The sequence below is a fragment of the Hemiscyllium ocellatum genome, chromosome 9 (assembly GCF_020745735.1).
Source record: "Hemiscyllium ocellatum isolate sHemOce1 chromosome 9, sHemOce1.pat.X.cur, whole genome shotgun sequence".
In the NCBI taxonomy this organism is placed as follows: domain Eukaryota; kingdom Metazoa; phylum Chordata; class Chondrichthyes; order Orectolobiformes; family Hemiscylliidae; genus Hemiscyllium; species Hemiscyllium ocellatum.
Genome location: NC_083409.1, coordinates 92,779,645 through 92,801,706, shown reverse-complemented (window position 1 = coordinate 92,801,706; position 22,062 = coordinate 92,779,645). Strand labels below are relative to the sequence as shown.

At 40.5% G+C, this 22,062-nt stretch overlaps 1 protein-coding gene across 1 annotated transcript in view; it reads right to left on the bottom strand.

Annotated features, from left to right (window-relative positions):
* The window catches only part of LOC132819159 (dihydropyrimidine dehydrogenase [NADP(+)]-like), a 744,611-nt gene that overhangs the window by 399,387 nt on the left and 323,162 nt on the right, over positions 1-22,062 (bottom strand). The window contains exon 8 of the mRNA XM_060830572.1: positions 21,482-21,569. Coding sequence (XP_060686555.1) covers positions 21,482-21,569 — 88 coding nt within the window. The remainder of the gene's footprint in view (positions 1-21,481; positions 21,570-22,062) is intronic.

Sequence of the window (22,062 nt, the reverse complement as noted above, 5' to 3'; positions counted from 1 at the left end):
ATGGATAGGGTAAATAGGCAAAGTCTTTTCCCTGGGGTCGGGGAGTCCAGAACTAGAGGGCATAGGTTTAGGGTGAGAGGGGAAAGATATAAAAGAGACCTATGGGGCAGCCTTTTCACACAGAGAGTAGTACATGTATGGAATGAGCTGCCAGAGGAAATGTTGGAGGCTGGTACAATTGCAACATTTAAGAGGCATTTGAATGGGTATATGAATAGGAAGGGTTTGGAGGGATATGGGCTGAGTGTTGGCAGGTGGGACTAGATTGGATTGGGTTATCTGGTTGGCATGGACGAGTTGGATCAAAGGGTCTGTTTCCATGCTGTACATCTCAATGACTCGATGACAAGGGAAAAAGCATTGTTGACCGTTGAGGTCTATGTCTGTTAATCATCGTCATTAGCCAGAAACATGAACTCTACCTCTCTCCCTTGTGGCTGTCTGAGCTGCTGAGTGTTTCCAGCTTCTTCTGTTTCTATTTCAAATTTCCAACCTTGGCAGTATTTTGCTTCTCTCGAAGACCACTTCAAACTGATATCGGCTAACTTGTTATAGTTGTGACATGCAATCCAATAACCTCAGAGATCAGGTTGTATAAACTAATAGCAACAGTGTTCTAGCTACTCAAAGTGAAGGAGATTCAAGTTTTCAGTTCAGAAGAGATCAGCTAATCCTCTCTAAAAGGTCATAGTTTATGAAGACTCTAAGTTGTGAGGGTTTGTATGGGAGTTCTCACATTCTCAGAACCGAAGAAAAGTTTAAACTAGCAGCCGAACCAGGACAACTGAAAAAAGGGTGCAAAACTGTCTCTATACTGCTATAAGATATGCTGTACAGAATCTGTTCAGTGTAGTATTAGAGAGTTGAGATAAGAATGACGTTTCTCTTGGATTTGAGTGTCTGTAACAGATATTGTTGAGAAACAGATTGAAACTTTGCCTTGCTGTTATTTCAAGATTTTTCTGAACAGTCATATGCATACATATACCTGTGCTTTTATTGAATGCAATGTCTTATGCTCCTGCATTAAAGAACATGTGCAACTTTATAGAACTATGCTTAAATAACTAACCACCTCAGTGACTCTACAAAAAATAAACTTCTGATATTCCAAGCAAGGGCTAATTCAGGAAGACGACTTGTTCTATTTAAAATATTTAAGAGAGGGCACTCCAAAATTGGAGCTCTCTCTGTCTCCGACCTGACCTGAAGTCTACTGTTTATTCAGTGCTGGGGGGTGGGGCCTAAAAGAAACCACCCAGCAAGTTTAATTAGATCACAAGGCTGCCCCTTGAGCACTATTAGACAATTCAGGAAAACAAAATCCCTTCCACATGACTGTTTCATACAGAATGCAGAGCTGGAACCCCTGCTTGAAGCTGATAAGACCAAAGGTCTATAAGAAATGGGAAGAGAAGTAGCTGTTCGGCTCCTGGAGCCAATGGCTGGGTCCTAACAGAAAGGTGCGAAACCCTGTCCTAAAAATCCTGAGTAGGTTTCAAGTTACACCCTGCTACCTCAGAAATGGGATAGCCAGTAAATGAATCATGAATGGTGAAATAACTCTGCAGTCTCCCATCACCAAGTCACCCTTTACTTACATGGAGAGGGTCTTCGACACTGATCTAGCTCCCTCAGAGCCAGCTCTGAGTAAACAGGATGTCGACACTCCTGTTTTGTTTTAATTTTATTAAACAATTACAAAAGAGTTTACAGAAAAACAGTTAACATTTACAGCTGTATACAACAGCAATTTTACAAGGGAGAGGAGCAGCAAAGCCAGGCCCCTAACCCTACCTTTCAACCAGTTTACAGGGAGACACTCCTGTTTTTTATTTTCTTTTTCCCCTAAACTGAGGAGACTCTGAATCTCCTGTTTATTTTTTTCCTTTTTTTTTCTTTTTTACAGTCCTGTTTATATATTTTTTAAACCCCCACAATACCTGCAGTAGTGCTTATTTTTCCCCAGCACCCATGTTGTGTGTGTGTAGGTGTGAGACACTCCTGTTTTTTTTATTTTATTAAACAAATTGCAAAAACAGTTTACAGCAAACAGTTACATTTACAGCTGTACACAAGAGACAGCAATTTTACAAGGGAGAGGAGCAGCAAAGCCAGGCCCCAAACCCTACCATTCAAACAGTTTACAGGGACGTGAGGATAAACCTCAAATCCCAGTTTCAGTAAAATATAAAGAGACATCAACAATGACATTTGTAGACACTCCTGTTTTTATCTGTCAGCCAGGGTTCCCTGATTGGACCAGATTAACAGTACCAATTAGGGGGGGATCTAAGATGATGGCAATCTGAGAAGATCACACTGCAGAGCCTCGCATCGCAGCAGGAGCAGGATGGTCCTTTAACCCACCCAACCCAGGTCATCAGGATTTCCTGAGGCATTGGAAAGATTATGGAGCCCCAAGAAACATTTAAAATTGACTTACCTGTATTTTCAGCTGTCCAGAAATGCCTAAAAAGGGAGGAGGAGCATCTGAGGCCGGGTCTGCAGTTCAGCCTGCAGCAGCCTCGGAGCCGATTACTCTCCAGGACCTGGTGAACCAGCTCTTGAAATCTCGCAAGATGCTGGGGAAACAGATTGGAAGAGAAGCTGGCGCCAGTCTCTCTCATGCTGCAGAAGCTTGAGCAGCAGCTGGGTGACCTGGAGAAGAGGACGGATGAGGTGGATTACAGGGTCACAGCGGTGGAAGCTGATGCCAGTTCATTCAAGGATGAGATCCAAGTCCTGAAGATGCAGTTTCGTAATTTGCGTGACCAAGTGGATGATCTTGAAAACAGGGGCAGGAGAGAAAACATTCGGATTATCGATCTGCCTGAGGGTAAGGAGGGTGAGCGGCCTGTGGAATTTGTTGAAGATTGGCTTCCGAAATTCCTTGACTTGGAGACTGGCATGAGAGGATTGAAGATAGAGAAGGCTCACCGAGTCGCAGCGCGGAGGTCGGGCCTGAGTTAACGCCCTCGTCCTTTCCTGATGCGGTTCCATCATTACCGGGATAAGGAGAGAGTCACGGAGGCTCCCAGACTCCAGGGGAAGGATGTAAAGGCCTTAATTTACGAGGCGTCTAAGATCATGATTTTTCAAGACTTTTTAGCGGCGGTGATCCAGAAACGAAAATCATATGATGGTGTCAAGAGAAGATTGAAGGAGCTTGGGATTCAGTACTCCCTGAGATATCCGGCAGTGCTTCGGATCACCTTAGATGGATCCATGCATCTCTTTGACACATCGGAGAAGGCAAGAGACTTTGTGGACAAACTAACCTAATTTAAACAATTGTAGTATGTACAAATATTGTTGCTTGGGTATGCGTTTATCATTCTGTAAAAGAAATGGAGGAAATCCAGTTGGAGCTTTGTTTTTCCCCCTTTTTTTTCCTCTGTTGATAATAATTTGGTTCAAACTATGTCTGGTGGTGGTTAAGTTGTACATTTTAAATTTCTAAGTTAGGATTAATATTCTATGGGGTGTTTATTCTTTTTAGCTTGTGCTAGCGATCCGGCTCTAGCTGGGAGAAGTGAAGGCGGTTGAGATGGTTAGATGCTTATTTATGGGCAGTTCAGGACGGGTAGTTGCCCCTTCCAGGCAGGGGATGAGTTCCCCTAGTCAGCGCTATTGGCGCATTATATGTTGGTTTGTTTTCTGGTTTTTGTTGTTTTTTATTTTTAATAATTTTGTATGTTTGTTACATGTAGGGGTTTTAGTTTATGTAGTTTTTATATTTGGTGGACCATGCAGCACGAAGGCTCAGCAATTTGTGGTTCAGGCTCCTTCTCTCTGGAATTTAAATGTAACTGCAGAAGATTATGGCTAATGATTTGATTAAATGGTGTACCTGGAATATCAAGGGAAGTCATCCACCAATTAAGAGGAAGAAGGTACTCTTGAGTCTTAGAAAGGAGAAGGTGGAGATTGCTTTGTTACAGGAGACACATTTGGATGACAAGGAGCATCTGACATTACAGCAGAATGACTTTGACCGAGTTTATTTTTCATCATTTAATACCAGAAGTAGGGGAGTGGCTATATTGGATTGGAAAAATCTCTCATTTAAATTGTTGGAATGTGTTAAAGCCACATACGGGAGGTTTGTAATTCTTAAAGCCTTGATAAATGGGGAAGAATATGGTATTTTAAATGTTTATTGTCCCCCAGCTCATCCTCTTAAATTCTTGGTAGATGCTTTTTCTAAACTTTTAAGTCTCGAGTCTTGGCACATCATTATTGGGAGAGATTTTAACTGCCTCATGGGCCCCACAGTAGACAGGTTGCCTAAAGGTCCATTGATACCCTCTGCACAAACTAAACAGTTATTGGGTTTGTGTGGGGAATTCGGGTTGGTGGACGTCTGGAAGTGTCTCCACCCTATAGGTAGGGAATACACGTTTTTCTCCAATCAGCATAGATGTCACACGAGGATTGATTTTTTTCTGACCCCTGCGGTAACCCTGGATCTGGTGGCATCCTGTATGATTGGTAATATTGCCATCTCTGATCATGCTCCAGTGTACCTCATGGTTAAGATTAAGGATGTTACAGTGGATTCAAGGTACTGGCGAATGGACCTCTTTATTCTCATGGACAGTATGTTTGTGGAGTATTTCTCTAGAGAATTTCAGGCATTCCTACACATCAACATAGGCTCAGTTGACAGCTCATCTGTTCTCTGGGAAACTGCCAAAGCCTGTGCCAGGGGGTTAGTTATTTCATATTCCACCAGTAGGAAGCGACAGAAGAATGAGCAGCAATGTCTCCTTAAAGCAAGGTTGAAGGCAGCCAGAAGGCCTACTTTGACAGACCCTTGTTGGTCAAACTACAGAGGATTACGGCACTACAGTCTGCACTAAATTCCGTGTTCACGCAGATGGCAAAGAAGGAGCTGGCTTTTGCAAAGCAAAGGTTATATGAGCATGGTGACAGGCCAGGCAAATACTTAGCATACCTTGCCAGAAAGAGAAGTGCCCCACAAACCATTACAACAATTAGGGAAGGGTCTGGGAACCTAACATATGATTCTAAACAGATTAATTAGTTATATCAGTCTGAGAATTGTGAGGAGGGGCAGGCCAAAATGGAATCCTTTTTTAGAGATCTGAAGCTCCCGAATGTGACTCCCGAACAACAATCCTTTCTCAATGCCCCATTATCAGAGCAAGAAGTGCAGGAAGCTGTGAGGCAGCTTCAGAGTGGAAAGGCGCCCGGTCCTGACAGACTTCCCAGTAAATTCTATAAGGAATTTATAAGTATACTGTCAGGCCCGATGCGGAATATGTTTAATGATTCATACAGTCATGATTGTCTCCCACCATCTCTGAGAGAGGCCAATATTTCACTTATCCTTAAAAAAGGGAAGGATCCGGAAGACTGTGCTTCATACAGGCCCATCTCGCTCTTAAATGTGGACTTTAAGAGCCTCTCTAAGACTCTCGCGTTAAGGCTGGAGACTGTGTTACCCTGTACTATTAAAGATGATCAGATGGGCTTCATAAAGGGTCACAGATTCTCCAATCATGTTAGGAGGCTGCTTAACGTAATTCAAGCATGCCAACAGAAGTCAGTACAGGGATTGGTGATTTCTTTAAATGCAGAGAAGGCATTTGACCGAGTTGAGTGGCCGTACCTTTTCTATACTCTAGACCGGTTTGGTCTGGGCGAAGTTTCATTAAGATGGGTAAAGGTTCTCTACAGAGTCCCTCTCGCTGCGGTCATTACCAACAGGGTACGATCAAGCAATTTTAATATTTCTACGGGCAGTCGGCAAGGCTGTCCCCTTTCACCATTATTTTTTACGTTGGTGATTGAACCGTTGGCAGGGGCCATTCATGGGATTCTCAATATATCAGCTCCAGAAGTGGGGTCAAAATTACATAGGATCTCGCGGTATGATAGGATGTGCTAATTTTCTTGACAAATCCAGCAGTTTCAGTGCCTTGCCTGATACAATGCATTCACGTGTTTGGCGCTTTTTCAGGGTATAAGATTAATTTTGCTAAATCAGAGGCTATGCCTATGGGTGGTCTTACAAAAGAGTTGGCTCTTGAGAGTGACTATAGATTTCCATTTAGGTGGTCACAGGGGGGTTTTGTGTATTTGGGCAAAATCATTACTCCAGTTCTGGAGCCAATTTTACTCAATTATTTGAAAAAATTAGACAAGATCTCCAAAGATGGGAGGCATTTCCAGTCTCGTGGTTGGGTCGGATAGCACTTATTAAGATGAATATTCTCCCTCGTTTGCTATACCCTATACGGATGCTCCCCCTGATTTTCAATAAACAAACGCTCAGGAGACTGAACGGTTGGTTCAGCTCCTTTATCTGGTACCATAAACGCCCCTCATTAAATTAGCCAAACTGCCTCACAGATTGGGGGAGCATAGACCTTCCGGACATTAAAAATTACTATTTAAGCTCGCTTTTGACCTACGTGAGTGACTGGGTTTGTGGGGACCCTCTTTCAATATGGCTAGATATCGAAGCCTCCCAGGCAAGGTGCCCCCTTACCAGTTTGCTGTTTTTGGACAAGGGGAGGACAGTTAGTGAATATTGTCAAAACCCAAAAGTTATCAATACTTTTAAAGCATGGAAGGCAATTCGGCAGAGGGAAGGTAATATTGGCAAAACATCTTTGTTTACACCTTTAGTGGGTATGCCGGGTTTTCAACCGGGTATGATAGATTCAGGATTTAAACATTGGGCAGCTAGGGGTATACCTTGCATGAGTGATTTATTTGAGGGAGACGTAATGATGTCCTTCGATCAGTTAGTATGGAAGTACGAGTTACCTAATAGAGACCTCTTTCGTTTTTTTCAAGTTAGGGATTTTATTCAAAAAAAGACTACACTTTTGACTGATCCCTACAAAGCTGACATAGAAAGAGGGGTACTAAGGGCTAAGCGTACACTCTCTACCAGTACTCTATATCACCAATTGGGGGGTGCCACCTCAGATGAGTCTGATCGACTCTGCAAGATGCGGGAAAGAGAGCTGGGTGTTGAAGTTTCTTCAGAGGCATGGGAGGATATTTGGGAGAATGCAAGGAAGATATCAATTTGCAATAGGACCCATGCTTTACAGTTGAAGATTCTCCACAGGGTCCACTTAGCCCCAGACTGTCTGTCAAAATTTAAACCAGGGGTATCTTCAGCATGTCCTAAGTGCAAGGTCTGTACGGGTACTCTTACCCATTGTCTTTGGTCTTGTGACAGGCTTCAAACATATTGGAGCGCTGTGGTGGGTGCAATGGGGAGGATTTTAGGTGTAGGGGTGGAGAAGGACCCTATTTCGCTCCTTTTGGGCCTACCCATTGCATTTCCTGCAGACGCGCATAAGAAAAAACTTTTCAATATTCTTATGTTCTGTGCAAGGAAGAATATCTTGCTTGGTTGGATATCCGAAAACCCCCCAGGCCTGTCGGGTTGGCGGCAGATTGTTATGGAGCATATTCACCTGGATTTTCTCACATATATGGTACACCACAAAACTGGGAATTTTTACAAGACATGGCAACCCTTTTTGAAATACCTGGACACAGATTTATCTGCCACACTAACAAGGGCTTTTATATAGCCGTAACGATTGTGTTTCATGAGTCCAATATCCAGGGAGGAGGAACTGTGAATGTATGAGTGTTTTGTTTGGCTGGGTTGAGTTATTACTATTTATTTGTTAGCTGTTAGGTATTTATTTATTTAGTTAAATAGCTAGTTTTTTTAAAAATATATATATTTCTCTATATATTTCTCTATATATGCTTATACATTCATATAGGAAAGTGGGTGGGGGAATGTTTTTTATTATTTGGGTTTAGTTTTGTACTATTTTTGTACTGTTTTGAATTGCATTGTTTTGTATTTGTTGCAATATTTAAAAATCTACTATTTCTTAATAAAATATATTACATAAAAAAACCTTAAAAACAGTACCAATTAGGGAATTCATATTCTGATGTCCACCTGGCTGACCTCGTTACAATCATTACATCCCTCCCCTTTTGAGTTGGAAGACAAGGGTCGGTTTTTTTTTGTAGCTTCTCCTGGGTAGCTGCGAGTGGTAATTTTTGTCTTTGTTAGCACTGTAGGCAGTGCTCCACCCACACAGCCATGTCTGCATCCAATCCTGGCCACCAGACATAACTTCTCTCCAATATCTTCATTTTGGAAACTCCTGGATGACCCTGGTAGAGTTCAGCCTGTATCTGGTGGTGACCTTTGGTGGTCCAAAAGTACTTTTGCTCCCAGTAATAATATGCCGGCCTCTATTGGGGGTGTTTGGGTAATTATCCAACTGCAAAATGCAGTTTATCATTTGTTTAAAATCCTCACAAAGGCAAACCGACCCATGGACTTCACAATCAGGCTGCCCCTTCTGCAAGCTGGACTGGTTTGATGCCTCGCAGAATTGTGGAGTTACTTCCTGGTCAACATGCAAGGTGGCTTCGGCTCCTTTGTATTGGTTGGAAATTCCTGAAAAACTTTTTGGTATTTAATTAGGATTTTGTCCAATGTATGCACTCTTCTGGATACATTATTATGAATTTTCTCACTCAATTTAGGTCTCGTGGGGCTCTTGCTGTCTCATGTCCAAATACTCGCTGCAACCACAATGGATTGCGGGCCTAGATCCTGACAAACATTTTACCATTTTGTTGAGGTTTAGCTTTGTTTTGGGGTTTTGCTGTGGCCTGACCTATAGTCCCACATTAAGGCACTGAGTGAGGCTATGCAATTACTTTCACTCGCATAATTTTACCCAAGCTTAGCTGGACTGGTGAGGGTGTCCACTTCCATCAGAGTAGCTTGCAACTCATATAATCCACTTGCCAAATTACCCAACGATAAAGCCCGTTGTACTGCCTGTTTGAAGTCCAGTTGGGCTTCAGCTAGTAGATGCTCTTGCAGAACTGTCTCTACCACTGTGCCACCGTGCCGCTCATGATCTGGTGTGAATGAAAGGTTACATTGCTCTTTTCCAAACATTGTTTTCAACTTTAGGTTTATATTTCAGTGGCACTAACTTGAGTGTTTTCAGTGGTTACTAGTTGCTGAATAATTATGATAAATCCATTATAAACAGGCATATATAACAACATATATAAGCCATTCAATAAGGCTGCTGAACTAGAAGAGTGATCCCACTCCCATGCTGATAGTATTCATCAATTCCTGTCAGAAACAAAGTCATACTTTTGTCTGGAAGTATGTTCCAGCTCACATCTGATAGGTTTTACTCCCCCGACTCTTTTAGTCGCCATATATACACTTGGGAATACTCTTCCTAATCCTGGTAGCTTTGCTCTCTCCCTTTCAAAAGCTTCATCAAATCTTGTTGACTTTGGCATCCAATCCTTCCCCTCACTTTCTAAAGTAATTCCCTTTCGGTGTCTGTGCTTTTTGTCTAAAACCCATTGAAAAGTTTCTAAAGCAATCATGGCATAATTAAACACTTCCAATTAGGAAATAAATTCTGGTAATTAGATTTTTTTTTTCTGATTAAAAAAACACGTTAAGTTGTATAATCATATCCGAAAGAAGCTAACAAGAATATAGCTTTACGTGAACTTAAAAACCTCAGAAATGTGCTTTCTATCCCCAAGATTCAGTTCCACTGTTGAAAGCCACTTACTCTATATTCAACACCTTCCCACATCATTGGATTGAGGATGTCAGTTCAGCATAATGGCAGAATTGACGCTCTGCAATAAAATTTGAAACCTTACTTCCATGGTCTAACAACCAATTTTGGCATGCAATTTTTTTTAAAATGGGGAATTGCTTCTAGAAGCGAAACTACCAAAATCACTTTGGTTCAAAATAAAAAGTACACCTAAAAATCTAGCCTGAAATTTTCTCCACGTGACTACGTCATGGCATAGTAGATCATGTCCCGAAAATGGCACTATTATCTGTTGCTATGCAACTGACATGCTATTATTTGTATCTATGTAAATTCATGCAAATTTGTGAGCCCGCACATTGAGACTTTTTGTGCATTAGGACATTTATTGAATAATATCAGCTGCAAGATTCCTAATAACAGTTTTACAAAAAAGTGCAATATTAGATTTTAAAAATCTGCACACTGAAAGTCTGAATTAAAAACATACTGCAGCATTTCTTTTCATTTTATAATTGTTGGAGGAAAGTTGATAATACTGAAATTAATGAAATATTGTACTTAACAACTTAAACTATAAGGAGTTTTCTGATTCTATGTAATCATTAAAATTGAAAACAATACTGAACATACATAATCTTCAGAAATCTTGTGATGTTCTGGTTGGCAAGCAACATAATACGTTAAGTTATTCCCTGCTTTCAAGCTGTTAACAACATTATAGACTATTTGAATTAATTTAGTCCTAATGACTTCTTTGTTGTAAATCTTTATAAGTCATGCTCTTGCTACCAAATAGATGCTGTATTTACTGCATAAAATCATTGGCTATTTAGCAAAAATCTATGGAAAACAAAACTCACATTATTTGACATTAAAAGCAGTTTGACTAGATTTTTACAAGATATAGTCAAGTAACATTAAAAGAGGATCAAGGGGCCAGATTTTGGCAATTGATGTAGATTGTGCAAGTTGGGAAATTGTCTGATATGCAACATCCACATGAATACAAAATCACCCAAATCCCAGATTTGCAGGCAGTGGGTAATGGGTGATATTCAGAGCAACTAACACCAGATGCAACTGCAAGGAGGACTCAGATGTGAGGGAGTCCCAAGGTGGTTTGACTCGAAATTCACTCTGCTTCTCTGGGGATTGGTCCCAGTTGTTTCATGAGATGTTATGCCTTAAAGTTCTCAAATCTCATACTCTCTTTGTAACCACCCCCATCCTCTCTTATCCTGGCACAGGGGTGGCACGGTGGCTGAGTGGTTAGCACTGCAGCCTCACAGCAGCAGGGACCCTGGTTTGATTCCAGCCTCGGGCGACTGTCTGTGTGGAGTTTGCACATTCTCCCCATGTCTGTGTGGGTTTCTTCTGGGTGCTCTGGTTTCCTCCCATTGTCCAAAGATGTGCAGGTTAGGTGGATTGGCTCTGCTAAATTGCCCATAGTGTTAGGTGCATTAGTCAGAGGGAATTGGGTCTGGGTGGGTTACTCTTCAGAGGGTCGTTGTGGACTTGTTGGGCTAAATCCACACAGTAGAGAAACTAATCCCAATGACAACTCATGCCATATCCATCCCCTTCTCATACCTCAAACACAATTTAATATCAATTTATCTGACATCAATCATGGGCAGACCTCATGGGCCACGTGGAAATAAAAACAAACTTGTAAAAATCTATGACAGCTCATATTACCTTGATAGTAAAAGAAGCTCCCAATTATTAAGAAAACCTCCCCATGCGGTCCATTGCTTGTAAAACCAAACTTCTGTTCTTAGCCAAATTACATAATAGCTCCTTTAAATTATTTATCAATCTGAAAACTTTGACCCCCTGATTTGGATGACTGAAGTTTTTTAAAATAAGCCAAGCATTCATAATGACTACCAATGCGGGAAATGTCAACAAAAGTACTTGACTCAATTAGCTCCAACAGATACTAAACCAGCTGACCTGTCAACCAAAGCAGTCTAACAGAATTTTTAAAATAATTAGTGACAAGTGCAACCAGTGTAAAGAACAGAGGGTTTTAAAACTTCAGATCTTGACCAGTTAAACATGTATTATCCAATTTTCAATTGACAAGGTGGTGCAAACAAAAAGAAAGACGGCGTTCATGGACTGAATAGAAAATGAGGTACTATTCCCCCAACTCATGCAGTAGGCCTGGAACAGAAATATTAGCATACTAGCAAGTTGTTGCACTAAAATGCCAGAGTCAAGCTGGAAAACGCACTGCAGGTCAAGTAGGCATCAGAAGAGAAGGTGAGTCAATACTTCAGGTTGGAATATTTTGAAATGCCAATCAACTAGAAGGTTGGGCACATCCTTACAGATAGAGTGAGATGTCCAGAAAAGTTGTCACCCAGTCTGCACCTTCTCTTGCCAATGACGATAAAACTGTACTGTGATCAGCAAATACAGTAAACTAGATTGAAAGAAATACAAAGAAATTGGTGCTTGACCTAGAAGGTATGTCTGCAGCCTTGGACAATGAGGAGGAGGTTGGTTTCATTGCATGGCTATATATTAGTTACCTATTAAAGAGGTACTTAACATTCATCGGATGCCTGTATTCAATGTGTCATTCTTTTTTGTTTATGAACAAATAGAATTTGGTTGTTACACCTACTTATATAACAAACAAGATATTATTATATGCCTGTCATAAAATGTCTCAATTCTGTCATAAAATGTCTCAATAATTTCTGTCATATAAATCCTTTGAAATTTTATGTAATGTTTAAAACAATTGTGAAATTATTTGTGCCCCTAATGTAATCCAGACCTATCATATCCATTAATGTGGCATCTATCTTGGCTTAGCACATTCATTTCTGAATCAGAAGGTCACGAGTTGGAGTTCTGTTCAAGAAATTTGAGACCATCATCTAAACCGACATAGTGCAATACGGAGGAACTCCTGCACTGTCTGATGTGATACCTTCAAGCAAAATATTAAATTGGAATAAAAATAAAAATGGCCTTTAAGGTCAATGGAACAGTATCACATGGCAGTATCACAATATCCAGATTATTGTGGAGTAGCTTCCATGCTGTTCTGGACAATAATGATCCCTCAATCAGAACGACTAAACCAGATTAACACATTTATATATTTCATGGACATTGTCGTGCACAAAGTGACTGCCACATGTTCACCCTATCCGTGCCCCTAATGATTTTATAACCTCTGTAGGGTCACCCCTCAGCCTCCGATGCTCTAGGGACAAAAAGCCCAGCCTATTCAGCCTGCCCTATAAGTCAAACCCTCCACCCCCGGCAACATCTTTGTAAATCGTTTTTGAATCCTCCCAAGTTTAACAATATCTTTCATATACAAGCGCAACCAGAATTGTACACAGTATTCCAAAACAAGCCTCACCAATGCTCTGTATAACCACAACATGAATTTTTCCTATACTCAATGTTATGGACAATGAAGGCAAGTGTGCCAAATGCCTTCTTCACCACCCTGTCTACCTGCAACTCCACTTTCATGGGACTATGCACCTGCACCTCTAGGTCTCTTTGTTTGGTAACATTCCCCAGGGCCCTATCATTTACTGTATAAATCCTGCCCTTGTTTGCCCTACCCAAGTGCAACACCACACATTTACCGAAATTAAACGATCTCTGCCACTCCTTGGTGCAATGGCCCATTTGAGCAAGGTCCCATTTTGATCACCAGTTACAAAATCTGCACAAGTTACAAAATGTTCATTTTCTGGCTCAGATGAGAGATGGCAATAATCCAGTCATGTTGATTTTAATAAAGCACCACAAGAAGATCTATTGACAGCACTTTTTTTTACGACATACATTATCTGCATTTGACAAACCTTTCAACAGATTTGCACTCCCATTTATCACATGTTGGATTTCATTTAGTTAATTCAAACAAAGGTGCTTAAATCTCTAATTTAGACCAAAGAGGCAATACCAACAGAATAATAAATCATTTCTTACAAATCTCTCCAGTAGCTTCGAGGCCACCGCTCATTAATCACGTAATGCATCAATGCCATAACATCTCCTCTGCTAAGAAGAATAAGACATTTAATTTTGATTTTAAACTTTTATTTAGGGGATACTTCCTGACCTAACCATTTGTCCTGAAGTTAAGAATGTCTGATTTTCAAGACTCATTTCAAATGTGTTGAACTCTACACTGCATGATTAATTCTTGTAAATATTAGGATGCAGTGTACTGCACAGTACACTGAACCATTTAAATTGCTAGATGAATTGATGTTTTTCTGTACTCATCTTGACATAGAATACATAAAAAATAAGTCTCGATTTTAATTTGAAATTTTGACAGGATAGGGTCTTTTAAAGAACACACGCTATTGAAATGCTTTGCAGAAACTTATTTTGCAGAGCAGCATGGTTTTTAACTGGCTTACAACCTTATGTAAAAATTATAGCAATTCAAAATTAAATAAAAGGATGATATTGTTTTACAATAGTGCTGTTTAAAATTTCTTGAATAGGTGCCAAGGATGTAAAGCTTTCAGATACTCAGATATGACAAGAGATCAAAACTACTACAGAGCTGTGAGTCCAGTGATGCAAAGCAACAAGGCTGTAAATATTAAACGGTGACTTTGCTTCCACCTAATGGTCCACCTGTAATAAACAAAATGATAGCAGAAACAAGCATGTCCCCAAATCGTAATCACCATTAATTCCAAGCCTCTGCATTATGTGAGGTGACACTACATACTAAAGAAAAGAGGTGAATGACACTTTGTTTTCAAATATGCCCTTTAGCATTTCTGTCAGTTTTAAGTCAGAGATACAGAAACTTAATCATGCTGTAGCCATTCAAAAGAAAAATGTTTTTTTAAAATGCGATGTTTCAAGGTTGTCAGGACACTATGGATGCTTGTTAGTCAATAAAGTATTTAAAACGGAAAATTTGCACACAGCAAGCTTCCATACACCACAGTGAAATAATTGACCAGGTAGTTTGCTTTTGGAGTTGACGGAGGGTAAACGTTGCCCTGGATACTTGGAAGAACCCTCCTGTTCTTCTTTGAGAGAATGCATTTCCCATCAACCTGAAAAGGTCAGGCAGGCATTACTTTGTAATTGAATCAAAAAAGGAAGCATTTTAAAGTTGTCTGAAGTGGGCACAGAAGTATGCATTTCCAGCTGGGAGTGGCCAGCAAGGCTGGAGTATAGGTGTTCAGTGCATATGCCTGTAACTGGCATTAGTCCCTCTGCAAATGTAAACAGGGCACCTTGCATCTTCCACCAACAGCCTTAAAGAAATCAGTAGCAAAACACTTGTCTTCAGGGCAGCCTGATTTACATTTGCCTCAAGTAATAATCTGTACAGACACCTTCTCCAAAATGTAGAAATATAGAGATAAACAATGAGCTAATTGTGGAGCTGGGAGAAGCAGGACTGGTCATCCAGCCACACCGCTAACATTGAATACCTTAGCCATCCCTCAACCCCCAGAATTGTACAGCATAGATTGTTTTGAGAATTCTGCATTAGAAACACATTTCAGAGAGTTAGTAAAAGAGAAGAAAGAAAGGTAAAGTATGAACATATTGATAACAAGATAATTGGAAGATGGAGTTTAGATCAGAGTGGTGCTGGAAAAGCACACCAGGTTTCCAGCAACTGCAGTCCTCACCTTTGCCTAATTGAAAGGTGGAGACATTCTTGTATCAAGTATAACACAAAAGTAGATTGCAGAGTATTAGGGTTTTTATCACAGAAATCGTTGTTTTAATCAAAATTATCAGCAGAAAAAGCTTCACCCATAATTTTTCTTCAGGTGACCTTGGAAATAACTGCTTTTAATAAAAGCTGCAGATGTACAAGAAACCAAATTGATTGAATATACTCACAAATGAAGTCAATTAAATGATTTTGCAAAGTGGAAATCAACATATCACTCTGACACATCTAATCTGTAAATGCCTAGATGTTAGGAACCTGCTATAATGACAAGATTTTCTTTGTAGACGCATTCTAAGTACATTAGAAAAACAACATGCCACGCACCTGGAGCACTGAAAGAAAGAAAATAGTAAACTATTAAGCAGTAAAATGTCTTTACTGGATATTGAGATAGAGTGCAGGTCTGAAGTAAACTTGTAAGACAATTGAAAATACTCTTCATATAAAATTGTTTGTGTGACCTGCTGCTTTTGTTCAATTTAGAAGCTTGAGCAGCAACAGGTCACTTGGTCCCTCCAACCTGCTCTGTCATTCAGTAAGATGATGACTGTCACCTTAACTCTACTTTCCTGCCCTCCCCCTTCTCCCCACTCCCTCACATAGCCTTGAACTTCCGTAATCAGAAATCTGTCCAGCTCATCCTTGAGTACACTCAATAATCCAACTTCCACTGTGGGCTTTGGAATATCAAATTCCAAATATAAACAACCCCCTCAGAGAAGAATTCCTCTTGCATCTACAGCTTAAATTGGAGAACCCTTATTTTTAAACTTTGCCTCTTGATTCCCTCAGTTGTCAGTGTCAGCAATGGGGAACTATAGGCTGTTAAGTATTTCAACGCTTCAGTATATTCATTTCCTTTACAGAGATTGGGATCCCACATATGAATGTTGATAGCTGTTGGTAAATGAGCGATGTTACAAGCTTTGCAAGTCTGACAGCATTTGTGGAGAGAAAGCTGAGTTAACCTTTCGAGTCCGGTGACTCTTTAACAGAATTAGAGAACCTGAAGAGTCACAAGGCATGAAACATTAACTCCACTTTTTTTTTGCTGCAGATGCTGCCAGACCTGCTGAGTTCTGCCAGCAACTTCTGTTTTTGTTTCAGATCTCCAGCATCTGCAGCTATTTGCAATATTTTCGTATTTGAAGCTTGACTGATTACCTTAAAGTTACATCAACAATCAATTCAAGACACAATTGCTTTAATAATTGATTTCAGCAAGTTCCCAATGACACTGATTAGGTTAGTCTTCCAATAGTTCTGTGTTCTGTCTCCCTCCTCTCTTAAAACTGACATTTTAGGCCCCTCTTGTGGCACAGTGGTAGTGTCCCGAGACCTGGGTTCAAGTCCAACCTGCTCCAGAGGTGTGTAATAATATCTTTGAATAGGTTGATTAGAAAAATAGTTTTAAAAGAAAGACTTGTTTGGGCCCCCTTGTGCCACAATGGTAGCTTTCCTATTCCGAGCCTGGGAGGGCTGGGTTGAAGTCCCACTTGCTCCAGAGGTGTGTAATGCAATCTCTAAACAATCTCTAAGGTAATTAGAAAAATAGGTTAAATAAAAAAGTCTTCCAATCAACAATGACATTCCCAGAATCTTGGAAATTTTGGAAGATTACAACCATTCACACTCTCTGCTGCCAACTGTTTTTAAAGCGTAAGGATGCTACCTATCAGGCATAAGTACCTTATTCTCAATTTTCGCCACATTAACATATTGTCAGGAGAAGTGGCTCAGCCAATCAACCCATTCCTGAGTTGCATATCCATAAATTTGTGCAACGTCCTCGTAAAAACTCCTCTGCACCTTCTTGAGTCGCTCTATTCTTTTCATCATATGTCAACCAGAACTGCATGAAGTATTTTGCCAATATCTGATTTTGCATAGAGATTTAGCATAACTTTCTGACTTTTTAATTCTATTCCACTAGAAATACAGCCCGCTGCTTTTCTTATATATCAAGTATTGTTAACCACTAGTGCACTTTGGGTCCTATTGTTTTATGCTGTCTTAAGTAACCATGCTCATTGATTGTTAATTTAAAATATTAAAATGCCTTTCCAAAGATTTATTTCAAAAGATTCACTAATTAATTAAAGTGCATATTAATGATCAAAACTAGGTAATATTCAGACACAGCATGTTCAGAGTGCTGATGTGCTCTTGTTAAACACAACAAAACAAGCAGCAGTGAAAGACTGAGACCAGGCTTCATATCAGAAGAAAGTGGGCCTCCATTGTGGCAAACTTGGAAATTCTAAGTCCCAGCCCTGAACTGGACTTTTCTCATTGTCGCCACAGCAGGACTGGGGGCAGACTGTAGCTCAGGCATGTGTGGTCCCCAGAAACAGCTGGCCTTTATTAAAAAAATACTCATGGGACGTGGCCTTCTTTGGCTGGCCAATCCCTGGTTTCCTTTAAGAATGTGCCATCTTGAACCACTGCAATCCACAGGTACACCTACAATGCTGTTAGGGAGGGAAGTCCAGGATTTTGACCCAGAGACAGTGGTCAGAATAGTGAGTGGTTTGGAGCAGATAAATTTTCCATGTTCTTCTAAACAGTAGTGATCATGGGTTTGTAAGGTGCTATTGAAGGAATCTTGGTAAGTTCCTGTCGTGCGTATTCTCAATGTACAAACTGCTGCCAATGATTGTTGGTGCTGGATGGCAGAATATTTGTGAATGTGGTGCCAATCAAAAAAACTGTTTTGTCTTGGATGATGTCAAGTTTCTTGATGCTTTTGGAGCTGTACTCTTTGAAGTAAGTATGGAGTATTCCATCACAACCCTGAATTGTGCTTTGATAGTGGCTTTGACAGGGGAGTTGATTTGGGGAGTCAAGAAGTAAGATACTCACTGCAGGATTCCTAGCTTCTGACTTGCTCTTCGAGCCACAGTATTTACATGATTCATCCAGTTCAGTTACTGGCTCATGTTAACTACCAGATTCTCTTGCTGGAGATGTCATAGTCTGGCACTTATGCAGCATGAATGTTACTTGCCACTTGTCAGTCCAAACCTGGGTATTGTTCAGGTCTTGCTGCATTTGGACAGAGTCTGCTTCACTATCTGAGGAGTCGTGAATGGTGTTGAACATTGTGAAACACTTCTGACTTTATGACGGAGGGCAGGTCATTGATAAAACAACTAAAGATAGTTGGGCCAAGGACACTACACTGAGGAACTCCTGAAGGGATGTCCTGGAGCTGAGACAATCGGACTCAAGACGTCACAACCATCTTCATTTCTGACTGGTATGACTCCAACTTGTGGAGAATTTTCCCCATAATTCCTATTCATTCTACTTTTGCTCAGATTCTTTCATGCCAAAATTGGTCAAATATGGCCTTGATGTCAAGGGCAGCCACTCTTACCTCCCTTCTGGAGTTCCAGTTGTCTTTGAACCTGGGCGATTGGAAGTCAGGAGCTGGATGACCCTTGTGAACCTCAACTTCAGTGAGCTGTTTATTGCTGAGCAGCCGTTGCTTGGTAGAATCATTGATGACCCCATCCATCATTTTGTTGATGATTGAGAGTACACTGATAGAATGGTAATTGGCTAGATTGGATTTGTCATTTTTAATTAAGTTCAGGATATTTCTGGGCAATTTTCCACATGGTTGGATAGATGTCAGTGATGTAGCTGTACCAGAACAGACTGACCTGGGGTGCAACCAATTCTGGAGCACTTATCTTGAGTACTATTTCTGGAATGTTGTCAGGGCCCATTGCCTTTTCAATATTTCATGTCTCCAACAGTTTCTTGATATCACATGGAGCGAATCCAATTGGCTGAAGACTGGGTACCTCTGGACAAAGCTAAGATGAATTATCCATTCATTTCTGGAATGCTGTCCTTTATTGGCAAGAGGTTTAGAATACAAAACTAGGGACATAATGATGAAACTGCATAAGACAGGTGAGGCTACAATTGGAGCATTATGTGCAGTTCTGGTCACCACGTTACAGGAAGAATGTAATTGCTCTGGAGAGAGCATAGGGAAGATTTATGATAATGTGGCCAGGACTGAGGAATCATAGCTACGAGTAGAGATTGGGGTTGATTCCTGTGGAACAGAGAAGGCTGAGGGGTGACATGATTGAGGGAAACAACATTGTGAAGAGTAGACAGGAGGAAGTTGTTTTCCTTGGCAGAGAGTTCAAAAACCAGGGGTCATAGATTCACATAAAGAAGGATTAGGGGGATATTCTTCCAATACATTCACAACATTCAGCACCATTCATGACTTCTCAGATACTGAAGCAGTCTATGTCCAAATGTAGCAAACCTGAACAATATCCAAGCTTGAACCAACAAGTGGCAAGTGACATTCATGCTGTACAAGTGTCAGGCTAAGACCATTTCTGACAAGAGGGGATGTGAGGAGAAACTCTTTTACACAGAGGGTGGTGGGCGCCCAGAATTCACTGCTGAGTTGGTGGTGGAGACAGAGGCCCTAAACTCTTCTAAAAAGTATCTGTATCTGCTTTTTAAGTGCTGTAAGATGCAGAGTTATGGACCGTGAGCAGGAAGATGAGAATAGACAGAGCATCTGGGCGTCTTCGGGTCAGCATGGTCAAGAAGGGCCAGATGGCCCCTTTCTGTGCTGTATCATTTCTGTAGTTCTATGGTTCACTTGGATCTGTTGGTGTGGAGAGGGAAGAGCAAGGTGTCATATGTAGGGGTATGCCTTAGCATGAACTGGCACTGAGTTAGCTTAGAGGCTATAGGGGCCCTGGGCATGATTGGGGGCAAAAGAATATCAGAGCCCCGGATGTGGTTACAATAGTATCACGATAGCTATGAGGGGATATGAGGGTAGGTAGATAGTGTTATGGGGCAGACCAACTCTCCTCAAAATATATAAAGAAAGTAGCCTAGACCCTAACTTTTCCTTATTTTACAGGAAAATGTAAATGTGAAGTTTTGCATTCCAGGCCCAATTCAATTGATCAAACTACTCAATGTCAAGAAAAACATAATTTATTCTTTCACTGGAGTAAAAATATAACAAAAGAAAAAAGAAAAGAATTGGCTAAGCTGTCACTCTATTGAAATGCTTAACAAAACATTAGATTATTTAGCTACTAAACTGTAACTGTTCCAACATTGTAACATCCCATAAAGGCATCCTTGGCAAAATGCAAATTCAGAAAATAGATTGCTTTACATGCAACTCCAACAGCCCAGGAGGGAAAAACATCAAGAGAAAACTCAGAAAGAGTGGAGCAGGAGAGATGTACTGCTGCAACAAACCCAGCAACAACTGCTACTGAAAAAGTAAGAAACTAAAAATCCTGTTTCTGTGAGAGATTGAACATACCATTCAGGCTGTTTCTATTATTCCAACTTTAGAAACAAAACCCAAGGCCTGACAAGCTGTTTATTTTATTGGCTTTCCAAATAAACAGTTCCACACTGCAGTCTTAAATTCTCACATTCAAAAAAAGAACAAAATAGATCTGAAAGCCACATTATTATCACAAGGGGCACAGGTTGGCATGAAAGGTGCGTAGACTATTGGGATGGTTGACATGGGTGAAGCATGAAGAGAGGGGCAAGAGGATGAGAGCAGAAGAGGTATTTTATGTTTTAATCTTTATCTTTCAATACTTGAATATGACACTAATGTCCCAATGCTAATTTCTGCACAAACCAGCTCAGGAGGTAACACCCTTCATTCTTCCTGGGTCACATGGTTAACTCTTAGCCCAGTCCATACCCAAAACCTGACAAAAATGGGGTTTGTGGGTGCCTACATTTGAAGGTTATCTTTGTAGAAGCTGGATTTCGCCCACCTCTGCACACTTGATCCAGGAATGAAACTCAAGGCCTGAGCTTTCACAATGCAGGCTGTTTGGACCATTACACCTGGACTGGATCTTATATAAGTATGGAACTATCGCACATACACCAAATATTTTGTGAGTAAGATTTCATTGACTTACTTATTGAGTCAAGTTTTTACTAAATGGCTTTAAACAGTTGAATTCTAATTCAAAATAATGAACGGTTAAAAGAAGAAGTAAATTGCACACGTATGTACTGAAAACTATATATGTGTTATTTAAACTGAAAGGGTATTCCACATTGTTAAAGAAGGTAGAAGCATCAAGACAGATGGTGGACTAACCTATACCAATGAAGACTGCTTCATATCCATCTTGTTTCAATGTGTCCAACGTCATTCCTTCAATTCCCAAACCTTTGCCAAAGACAATCTAACAGGATCATAAAACAAAAATGATTATCTGCTTTTGCATTTACACTTACTCGTTCTTTAACTAAAGAAACAGACCTTGATATAAACCCTTAAATAAAGGCAAAAACCTGCAGACGCTAGCAATCTGCATAAACAAAGAGAATGCTGGAGAAACTCGGCAGGTCTGGCAGCATCTGTGGGGACAGAAATAGACATTTTCAGTCTGGCATGACTCTTCTTCTTCTTCCTGCTGAGTATATCCAGTTTTTTTTGTGTTTATTTTATGATGGAAACACTGTGACTCCAAAAGCGCATCAGAGGTTGGGAATTCTATGGCGTATAACTCATCTTTCCTTCCTAATGTCCAGTCACAAATCAGGATTGCAATAGAGTGCTCTCCATTTGCTTGGATACTGCAAATACTCAGAAACTTCAACTCCATCCAGTACATAGCAGCTTGCTTGATTGACACCCTATCTACTATCTTCAATACTCTCTCCCACTGATGCACT